The sequence below is a fragment of the Cuculus canorus genome, chromosome 1, assembly GCF_017976375.1.
Source record: "Cuculus canorus isolate bCucCan1 chromosome 1, bCucCan1.pri, whole genome shotgun sequence".
NCBI classification, from domain to species: domain Eukaryota; kingdom Metazoa; phylum Chordata; class Aves; order Cuculiformes; family Cuculidae; genus Cuculus; species Cuculus canorus.
The window spans coordinates 124,493,140-124,504,833 of NC_071401.1; the positions used below are offsets into that span (position 1 = coordinate 124,493,140).

General features: G+C 43.2%; 1 protein-coding gene across 1 annotated transcript in view; it reads right to left on the reverse strand.

The window, feature by feature from the left end:
- TBX15 (T-box transcription factor 15) overlaps nt 1–11,694 on the reverse strand; it is a 99,875-nt gene that overhangs the window by 16,148 nt on the left and 72,033 nt on the right. Inside the window, exons 6-7 of the mRNA XM_009556824.2 lie at nt 9,729–9,793; nt 2,796–2,893 (exon numbers count right to left, since the gene is read on the reverse strand). Of these exons, the coding sequence (XP_009555119.2) occupies nt 2,796–2,893; nt 9,729–9,793 (163 nt within the window). The remainder of the gene's footprint in view (nt 1–2,795; nt 2,894–9,728; nt 9,794–11,694) is intronic.

Sequence of the window (11,694 nt, forward strand, 5' to 3'; positions counted from 1 at the left end):
TTACCCAGTGACAAAAAAAGCTAAGAATCCATAGTATTCTTTAGCACTGGAAAGTGGCAAAGGCACCCTATGTACATTATTGAAGTTCCAAACTTCGGCCCTAGAAAGCCCCGTTTTTCCTACTACGGTAAAAAGGATTTGTCTCTAGAAAATCAGGGCTGAATTCTACACTTCCTACAGAGGTCTGTTCTAGCACTTTACAATACTTCATATAACTAAAGCCTATTGGTTTTTTCCTATCCAGCAGATAACATCTTATTTCAATACTGTTATGTACTCTTTTCCTCCCCTTCAGGTTGAACAACCTCAACCTGTTCCTCATCGATTGTTTCTTCCTAGGCACATGGCCATTTTTGCTACTCTCATCTTGTCTTTGCAGCAAGTGTGCCCTCCTTTTAAGCTGCAGTGGACACATCTAGTCCCAAAAGTCTCCTGTAGCCTCAGTGCAGTTTCACAACCAAAAATTTAAGCAACAAAACGGAGGTTTGCAATTCCTCAAGTGTTTATTCAGGAATGCCAGATATTCACCCAGCTTTAGAAACAACAGCATGATCTAGAATTAAAGTGTCTGTCTATTAAAATAATACCCTGAAAACTTCTCATTCATAACTATGCAGGGGGGTGCGATCACAGCATGGGGCTCAGAGCACTGAAGTTTCAGATCAGGGACAGGAGTAGAGTACCAGGTAAGCCTTTTACGTGAAGAGACTGGTTAAGGCTCACAAGATCTGACATGCAAGAGCTTATGATGAAGTCAGCTGTTAAACACCAGTGATTTACTCCCCTGTCACACAGTTCACGTGCTTGAAGCAAGGAGATTAATAGATATGGACACTGTACATCTTGGTCATCTTAGATTTGAAGGGAAGAATCACATGTGGCTTAAAGCCACTTCAGCATTTCTTGCTCTTTCTGCCAGCAATTCCAAGGCCTCCAAACTGGTGTATTTGTGCTGGCCTTTGGGGGCTCTCACAGCAGCCAGAAACTAAAACAGAGCGTGTTTGTACTTTGGCTTTGCACCTATTACTGAGACCAGGGGTCAGCTTGTTACAGCAACCACTGGGGAGGTGAGCACTGGGATGGAGGGAGTATTTCTGATCTGTTATATTGAGGTCATTTTGCCTAGCTAAATGCAGAGCTCAAGACCATTGTTTTGTAGTGAGTTATTAAGTTTTGAGCCTGATCTCTGGACACAACTCTAGTTAAGTGCTGCCTTAAACCTAGTGGTCTGTGGTGCAGTGGTGGTCTACACAGAGCTGGCTGGTCACAGGGTACTGGCTTGCTTCCTGGTTTTTCAGCTGCCAAACTATATTAAAACAAGCTAAAAATACATTAAATATTTTCCTTTCCTAAGATTACCTTACCATGTAAGCAATAGCTGGACTTGCCACTAGGATGTTATCTGATAACCAGTGGGAGGGGAGGTGCGCGAGCCCAAATAGGGGGCGAGACAGAAGGAGGCTGCTTCAGTGACTGTGACCAGGAGGAAAGGCTGTTATGTTTCTATTTAGGTGGGTGATGAAAACGTTTCTGAATCCCTGCTTTAACCCATCTCTGACCGCATGCCCCACCACAAGTGTTCCTCGACACAAACCATGGAGCTCCCTTCCTGCCCCACGCTGCGCTGTTTAAGAAGGGTGAGATGGTCATGTAAAGACCATGCACAAGGAGTCTAACACAGTGGACAGAAGCGTGGTCTGTCCTTCTCCGGCACTGTGCGATCAGAAAAATTCTTTAGCACATGACCTGGGCTCCGGGGTGTTGCGTGGGGAAACTGGGGTGAGGTGCGGACAGCCAGAAGAGATTCCTGCACCACATCACCTTCTGATCTTGTCCCGCTGATGGGCATCCCCAGCACCTACTGCTGCTACTGTCTCTAGAAGAGACCTAGCCATCCCCAGATGGATTCGAGGACTGGTGGAAAGTTTTAGGGTGACACCAAACTCAAGTGTGAGAGGCTGGAGAATCTGCTACACAGGGTATGTATTTGTTTTGAATTGTTTAACGTCAGAGCTGTCACTTTTGAACACCATTTTGGATTGGAGGAGTTTCTTGCATTTATACTGGAATAAAAAACATATTATACTCCCCTGATACCTCTGTTCCCAGTGATTACTGTGTTTTTAACTATAAATAGTTGTAGTCCAGTGAATGGGGAAGTCTTATCTGTGGAAAAAAACCCATAGTAACACAACCTGTAACTAGAGATGAAAGCCCTACTTAATAAATGAGAAATGTAAAGGGCAGAAGCTATGAAAAGACACAGCATGATCAAGTGGAAAACACTTGACCTACCTAACAATTCCTCCCAGACTCATACTAAAAATCTCTCCAGTAAGGCCACCAGGTTTTGAAAGCAAGGCAGCATGATCCTTGGGGAAGGCACATTTCTGGTCTCCTAAAGCTTCCAGAGGACACACATCCTTTCCCCTTGTGTTGCCACACAAATGGCAAACTGTAAATGGAGAACAAACACGTCTGATATGCTGGAACATTTCCTCAGTCTGTGTTCCTTTTGCACTTAATTCTTACTGTGTACTGTGCTCCTTCCTGCTCCTCCTTCTAACCCTGCAATGCAGACACCAGTGAAGCAGCTGCACTACAGCTCATAAGGCACAGCTTGTCCACTGTTTCCATCCATCTTCTCTGCTTGGTGTTCTTTCACAGCAGTCAAGAGCTCAACAAGGTGCATGAAATCCCCCTGACCACCAGACACACAGCAGATCATGTTGCTGCTCTTACACCATCTTCTCCTGCTCTTTCTACAGCGCTTTACATGCACTTTGCACACTCACCTTGCTGCTTCTGCATAGTAGTGAAGTCTTCGAAGGTGAGGGTGCGCACGGGGGGCCTCCAGAAGGCATAAGTCTCCATAATGGCCTCCAGCCCCGTCCTATGCAATGAAAATAAAACAAGGAGAGAAGAATGACAGTCAGATGGTAAGGGTATCAGCACTGGGTGAAGAAGCTTCTGACCCAACTTGACAGGCTGCCAACAGCCAACAAAAGGTCACCTTGTCATCTGTGAATTCCTCCAGCCAGCCTTCTCACACAGGTGCTGGCCACCACAGTAAAATGAAATTTCCCCAGCCCAGGATTTCAAAAGCTCAAAACAGACTCCCAGTGCCTTTTTCTTTTTTAATAAAGATACTGAATTTTTTGTTTGCTTTGCAGGGGACACATGACCATCAGCTTCTCAAGGAATGTCTTATCCTACAGTGAGCTTTCACACTTTGTGGATGTAAACAGTCATGCAAATTAAGGAGGTCTGGGATTCAGCCTACAGAATCAGAGAGATTTTGTGAGTTCCCTTTCCCTGCCACCTCCCAGCTCTGGACACCAATCTGAAGTGCTGTGGGATGGTGTCAAAAAGGGAATCTCCTTAGGTTTGGACTTCAACTAGAAATGCATAAGAAGCTTTTTATGTAAGGGCTAGTGACCTCTCTGCTTTGGGTCCCTAAGTCACCACAAAGACTGTACCAAAGAGGAAAGGCCAAAAATCAAGGGAAAAGAGTTTTTTCCTCTTAAAGGCCTGGGGTCTCAGATTTGGTTTTCTTCTTTCCACAGAATGTTAGCTCTGCTGAGTCTCAGTGGGGAAAACTCCACAGGGTCAAGGAGGACATAGGCGCTGTGTCAGGAAAAGACTGTCACGTTCTTTATGAGACAATCCCCTGGAGTTTCTGTCCAGGAAAACTTCTCCTCTGTGGAAGCTGCGTCTTGCTCTGTTCCCCATTCCTCACCTTCTCCCGCCTCTTTTCCAGCAGTAGGTTACAGCCCTCACACTGACTGAACACAACCAGCGATGCTTCATCAAATGCGAGAACATATCCTCTTTCAATGCAAAAAGCTCTAACATCCCCAGAGCCTCTCATCAGATGTTGAGCTGATACTGGAGCTGCCTTTTGCTTCTGAAAATGTCTTTCTGCACGTGCCTCCACTCACTCAGTTAACTTTCCAAAGTGTCCCCGGAAGCTCAGATGCTTTAAATACATTTGAGTTGGCAAATCAAACTCTGTATTTTAGGAGGAGGTTTAGAAGAGAGGTTGTTGCATGGTGTTTATTAGCTGCTAAGCTGTTAGAAGTAGAAACAGAAGACATCTCTGCATTGCAGTCTCACACTAGCTCTGAGCACATTACAACAAAACTATTTGGTTAATACAGTGGCCTCTGCCAGCTCATGGAGCTCAGTGACAACAAGGCGGCACAGAATGTGAACCCAGCTGCTAGGGGCTCTGTGTAAAAGCAGCTCCAACAGTACCAGTACCACCTCCAGGATTTCCTCCTTTCCCTGTGTTCAGACTGCATCTGCTTCTCAACACACACAGCCAGGAAGAGAACGGTACATTTTTGCAGCCTCATGAAATGATCTCCACCCAAACATTGAGTGAGGGAGGATGTACATCAAGGGGCATAAAATGCCCAGAGTAAGTCACAATGCAACAAGAACTCCTCTTGAAAGGACCAGCCTTGATAATTAAAACAAAGCAATACATCCAGAAATAGACTGAAAATTCCAGCTGTGATAATCCAGCTGTTCTGTGCCAGCCACATGGATCATGCGGGGAAGTAGGGAGGTCAGCTCATGAAAACCAGTGTTCACAGAGTCTGACTCAGTCAATATACCCCTACACACATAACCACACTCTGCACCAGCATCTGAATTTTAGCTCTGCTCTCATGACTCCCTTCCAGTAGAATCCAGTGCCTAAGGGGAGGTGGCTCAGGGAAACAGCAGAGGTAGGTTAAAGCTATGAGTCCTGCCTCTGCCTGGAGCCTGCATCATTCTCAGCTCAGCTTGACTCACAGTTCAAAGTTTCTAGCCCTCTGCCTACCACTTTCCCCTGTATCAATACAGTTCTCACAAGTACTATATAATTTGTACTTGTAAAATAAAAAGAAAAACAGAGAATAGTCAGGAGACAATAAAAAGAAGAAATAAAAGAGTAAATCAAAAATAATATACTGCTTTCAAGGGTTGGACTCCACTGTGACTCTGAGCCCACAGAGGGTAAATGACAGTACTGAGTGTACCAGAGCAGCTTGCAAAGCTGCTCTATTCCTCCCCTGTATGCCAGGGAAGGAAGGGATGCCACCAGATACCCACCTTCTCTGCATGCTGCTCCCAGACCTCCAGGGGAGCAGGTCTGGAACAGCCTCTCTGCTGTGAACACAGCTCCTGTGACTGTCCTCTTTCCACACTGCAACTTCCAGCAGCAACACTGGCTTCACTGTATTCACAGATTGTGTGGCACTGCAGCCACAGGTACCTGAAGAATGGATTCCAAACTACACAAGTGGCTTAAAGCCAGCTCTTTCCTCTTCCTGCCCCAAATGAGAGTCCTTTACTCCCCCAGAGGTGTGCACGTGCTGAACACACGTTATAAAGCACCCTCCCTAAGTACGTGATTCACAGACCTCAAAGTTATGTCCAGTTCTCCTACGCACAAATTTAGGTCCCTTTATACTAGATAATCTTTTTTTCTCTTGTTTTGTTTTCTTTGCATAGAACAAATGTTGCAGGTGTTTTGGAAATAGTATCTAAGCAGAACACATCCTTACTGAACTTTCAGATTCTTCCCTGCATCAGACAAGATCTATGAGACACCAACATTTTGTGCTAACCTTCTAGGCACCTACCACCTCATGTTGCAGAAAAACAACCTGCAGCCATGCAAAAGCCATCTTGGGTCAGAATGCACACCACATTTGTGTGACTGATTTTACAGCTTCATCCCCTGCTATAAGAAAATTGTGGGGTAAGAGAGTGGGAATCAAGAAACCTCATCATTGTCAACTCTTAACAGCCCTTTCTCCCATAGCAGTTTGTTACATTAGTGTAGTACCAAGAGCCACACCACAGGCCTCCATCACAGGACAGAGTAGTGCTCTCCTAGTCAGCAGAAACACTGAACTGTAATTCTGTGTTCCATCCTCAAGCGGGAAAAAAAACCCTACCTGACCAATGAAGAGGCCTTTTGGGACAGCAATAAATGCTGTCCCAAAGTTTTCAGCATTTCTAAGATGTCAGCAATTCTGAGGGGCTTTGGTGAGGGCTGCTGGTATCAAGTGTACTGAATATTATCCAGGTGGCATCCACTTTCTCTTCTAAAGAACTGCACTGAAAAATTGACTTCAAACTGTCTATCAGACCATAAACCCTCCCCCTCTCACACCATCTTTATGAAGGAAGTAAAAAAAGTATCACTGCCAGCTTTATTTTAATAAGGTCAGTCCTTTAAAAGGTATCCAAAATTCAGTCTCTCTTTTTCATTTTTTTTTTATTTTTAGTGCTATAAAGTTTTAATAATAGGCAATAAATGAAACAGTTCCATTGTCTGAAAAATGAAAAAAGATGTACAAGTTATCTGTGAACTTCCATAATCCATCCCATATGGCCAACCTTGCCATTCCCACTGCACACAGCATTCAGGTCATCATTTCATTGTTCACTGGGGAAGCCAAACTATTGGCTCCAAGCACTCTTCTGGCTCTCTTACCCTAGACAAAAGCTCAAAGAGTATTTCCAACATAAACAACTTTTATCTACCTCAGCTGCCCACATCTGAAAGGAAAGTGCTGTTGCTTGCCTTCAGCCTACATTTTTTATTTCCCTTGCTCTGCTGGGTTTCCTGACTGTTGTCCCTTCTCACTTCCTCTTGTATAAGGAGTTCCTGCAAGCATCCCACTGTCAAATGAACTTTACTCAGTCTCCAAAAATAGTTTCTGTGGCATTAAACCTGCATCCTCACTACCCAAACATTTGCTGAGCTGAGCTTCATGTGTCAAAAGCTCTGGTTCTCAATCTCTTGAAGTTCAGCAAAGCAACACCCGCCTCATGTGTAGATTATATATATATCGTTTCACCATCAAGATGGGTTTCCTTGTTTCATTTTTAAAGATGTTCCACATGCTTTTGCAAATAAAGCATGGAGGTAACAAAAAAATCACATAGAGGAAATTGCTAATAAGCAGAATCGCATAGAGGGAATCGCTAATAAGCAGGAACTAAGACTTGGCCTTCTAACACAAGCTAACTCCCTCCACCAAGGCTAATGGCTAGATTGCTGAACACCATTAGTTAACATGGTTTGAGTGCTCTAAGACTGCAAAACAGTGTACTGCTCGTGAGCTTCTTGCAGCCTTCCCTAAAGTACCTCATTGCTCCTTCTCCCAGTGCAAGGACTGAGGCAGTCAGCTGTGAAAGGAGACAACCATGCAAACAACTGAAAGAGATCCAAGAAGGGATCTGTGAAAAAAACCCAGATGGATACAGGCAGTAACATCATGAATGGGTGACCCAGAGCAGCTGATTTTTAGCAGCCACTTGTGCTAATGAAGGGAAACCACAGTAAGAAGGAACCATACAGGAAGGCTGTGTGATGGAAGTGAAAGATTTGAAAGAGAAATTCTATTAAAAATAACAGTCAATTCTGCAGCAAGCAACAACAGTGAAACGATTTCAGAATAAGTGAAGTGAAATCATCCCCCTTCATTTCACAGAAAAGCAGAAGTGGCCTAAGAGACCTTTGCTCACCATGCTCTGTTTTTTGCAGTGGCTTTTTTTCTCCATCATTTGCTGGAAAACTCTAACCACGGCTCGGATTCAGTATCCCAACGGCACTGGGATGATGCCCTGGAGCAGGTTCAGACATTCCATGGTCCCGGCTGCTACTACACTCCTTTATTTTCTTTTAAGACCTTATACAGAAAACCTCTTGGACTTATACTACACTTGCCTACTTCACAAATAGACCCTTTTTCAAATTACCATTTCTTTTTCAGAGGAGGCCTACATTTTCAGTGGGATCTTCTCCTGCTACAGCCTGATGCACCAGAGCTGACCAAAGTTGTTGTCAGGATGTAGGAAGCTACAGAGCATCACAATCATCACTCAGGTTGACCACTGATCCTGATGAGATTAGAAAGTCACAAGGGGAAGAGAATCCAGCCAGCTCAGTTAAGAAAAGTTCCATTTGGAGAGTGTTTTCTACATACAGCTTGGACATTAATGCTTCTCTCCCTCCTATGTGTACATCTATGTACAGGTCCTCTTTAAAGGGAGCAGCTGAGCCTTAGGATGCCCTCCACTACTTGACAGCAGCGATGCAACCTTAGCCAGACCACTGCTTGTGAGGCAGGCGCCTGACTGCTATATATGCTTGCAAATACCTTTGCCTGTTTTTTTCTTCCTAAACCCTCAGGCTGCTCTCTTTGATGTGTAATACCTTAAAGATTTTAATTCCTCTTTACATCAGCGGAGAGCCTTACTGAGCCCTCCCCACAGCTGCAGCCGTGTAGCAATTTCCTGCCCTTTTTTAAATCAATGAGCTACAAAGATCAGTAATTCCCAACCTTTTCAGGAAACTGTCCAAATTCACTAGGCTAGGACCTTATTAATGCCTTCCACGCTAATCTAGCCCACCATGTACCTGGAACTGCATCAATCCCTCTTCAAAGCCCAGCCTCCGGTGCAGCTGTATCTGCACATACGGAAGACCTTGTACCCAGGGCACATACTAGTTCCCCTGCTCAGGAGAGGAAAGCAGACTAAGAGTCACAACACATATGCCTCAAGTATCAGAACTAATGCTCACAGCAGGGCTTAAATAAGGGCTATAACATCTTTTTGCATAGCTACAGTAAGATGAGAACAAGAGAGGTGACTTTTCAAAAGTCACTAAGTCTGTAAGGTGTCTTTTTTGTTATCATGGAGAGAGTAGCATTTAAATGCGTGATGGGAAACATCGTTTCACTGTACACTTCCCAGACCAAACCATGAATGAGGCAGCAGCCCTGGTGAGCACACACAAGAGAAGCATGCGAGTAAAAGCTGAATTACTGTGCCCAAGAGGGCAGCAAATGAGGGCTACGCATACAAATTTCACCCTGGTCTGCATACTCAGAGCCTTGTTTTACTGTTACAAGAACTGTAGGGTTCTTGTAACATAGTCATATATATCTAATTCTATAATTAATGTTTAAAGCCTTCGTCACACTGATTTAAAGGATACCTATGCCACTTTGATCTGAAATATTTAGATCTGCTGCATGCTTCAAGTTCATCTATTTTACCTAATTCTTTGAATATCATGGCACAATATCAGTGATACATGAACTGTTCACTAATAACTTCTCAGAGATACCAAGGCATGTTTTAATTGTGTTTCTCAACAATTAATGGGAAAGCTTAGAGGAACACAAAAATAATAGAAATGAACATAAATAAATTCAATACCCAGAAATAAAACAAAACAACAGCAGTTGGTAGTAGTAACAGAAGGAGGTACGAATGAACAGGAAATTAAACATATGACAGCAAAAAAATATAGTCACAGAAAAAATGTTGTCAAGAAGGAAAGTGATAAACTATATTTACAGATATTTTGTCTAAGAATATCTAAACCCCTCTGTCAGCGTTTGGAACTGCAGGATCCAGGCAGGGATAGGTGTAGCACTGGGGGATACTTCTGAAAAGAAACAAGGTCAATCTAGCTGGCTAACCTAGAAAGAATTTTCTAATGAAGTCTTCATTATACATTGTGATTGGATCTGTTTAGGCAGAGTAAAACAGTTCTAATTCCTCTAAGAACTAGACTGCAGCAAGCTTCTCCTGTAAAAATTAATTAGGATAACAAAACCCCTTCCCTGGCCTTAGATAATTGCCTTGCACGCTCATCAGGTGAAGGAGAAAGAGATACCAGTGAGGAAACACAAACAAGCTCCTCTTACCTATTTCTTCCAGAATCTCTGAAACCTTTAGCAAAGGGGTTTCTGTCAATTTTTAATCTGGTGATCTACAAAGGAAGAGAAAGAGAATTAGTTGATCCCCGATTTTTTTTTCTTTCAACAAATGAAAATTACTGATGTTTACCACTCTTGCCCAAACCACCTGTACAATGATTATTCATACTTATTTCCCCAGAGTTATATGAAAGTTGCTTTTCCGTTATCCATGAAAAGATTATGTGCTTAGCAAATGAACAGTGCCAGAGGCAGAATCCTAGCAGCATCAGGAAACCTGGCACAGCACTGAGCCTGAGAAGATATTCCTGAAGGAGAAGCACACCATGAACCAAGGTGTAAAACCCCAGGAACTCATTACTTAACAATGGCATTGTGGTTTGGAAAGCATACTGCTCAGGTTTGGCTGCTATCTGGGTTATCCCAGCCTCAACACTCTAGCTATTCAGCAGCTGGAGCCTCTTGTGTATCTTCAAACAACACTAAGGAGAAAACACCAAGCAAAGTGCAGGGCACAGCCTCCAAACACAGCAACTGGCCACCAAGTCACAAGCAGAAGGTGCTGCTGTCCTAGTCAGCACCTGGGTGGCCCTTCAAGGGTTTCCTAGTCTGGAAACCATTCTTTTTTCTTTTTCACCTCCTCTAAACAAAGAAGATGACAGCTGGACTGAGTGGGGAATCTTCCTTCCTGCATTATTTTTAGACATGAATACCACGTCGGTAAATATGGAAGATAATAATGAGATTTTGACCTTGCAGCCTGTGGTATCATACTCCCTGTCAGTTCTTTCCCAGCCTGGTGCAGTATGAAAGCTTCTCTCTGCCAGCCTCACTTTTTCCTGAACACCGTGGTTCTCAACTGAAAAGAAAGTGAGATCTCCAGATCCTATCAAATTTGAGGGTTTTTTTTGTGGAAACTGATCGAAAGGGAGTAGTTTAATGCAGACAGTTCTGAAGTGGATTTGCAGGTGTTTTGCTTCTGTCGGAACCAAGCCCTTACTCTGGATATTAACCTCAGATCTGGAATGCAGCTTCTATTTTTGCAGAAGCTTAATTTGTGAACTTAATTTCCGCTTGCCTGACTTTGCAGCTGTCCTGGGACTTGTGTGTACAGAGACAGATATGTTCTATGGAGGATGGAATTACAGCAGAGGGAATCCCTGTGGTGGATTTCCTAATATTTTACAATTGTTTCCAGAGATGCTTCTCCCAGTAAGGCAAAGTTTTACAGCCACTGGAGGACATGTAGGCAGATTCAAGGGATTTAAACTTATTTTTGACAAAAATGTTTCTCCAACCCACCAGAACCTCTTTTACTGGTATTATAAAAATGCATACTACGCCCCCCCCCATTTTTTTTTTTTTAACAAAATGCCCAAATATCTGGAATTCAGAGAAACAGGAAGAAATTTCAGCGATTCTTTACAGTGAGGAGGCTTACAGTACCAGTTCCTAATAGAGATCCCTCCGTTAGCATCTCCCTTACCTGCCTAATTAAGTCTTACAGGTCTGGTCATTAGGGAAGAATGACAAGCTTATCTCCTGTCATTTCTTCTCATTTCTCTATTCTCTTTTCGTGTCTGGTCTATAGTGAAATATTTTTGAAGTACATGCATTTGGGTGAGGGAGGCAGATAATTTCCACAGCAAATTCACCATTGTGTTGCAATACATTTTTAATTCTGATTTAAGTCAATGCAAGGGGACAAGACTGAAAAAAAGTTAGGAGTGGATATCCAGAAGAAGTCACAGGAGCACTGTCAGCATTTGTAGTCTCTCTATGTAAGAGTTTTTCAATTCATAATTGCTACAAATTGGCAATTTACAATCTGTCCTAAGCTGATTTGATGTAGATGTGTCCCTCAGTCCAAGAATACTAAATATAATGACATCCACTGAGTTCTTGAAGTCATTCTCCAGAAACACAGATGTTGTCATTTCTGATTCAAGGCTCC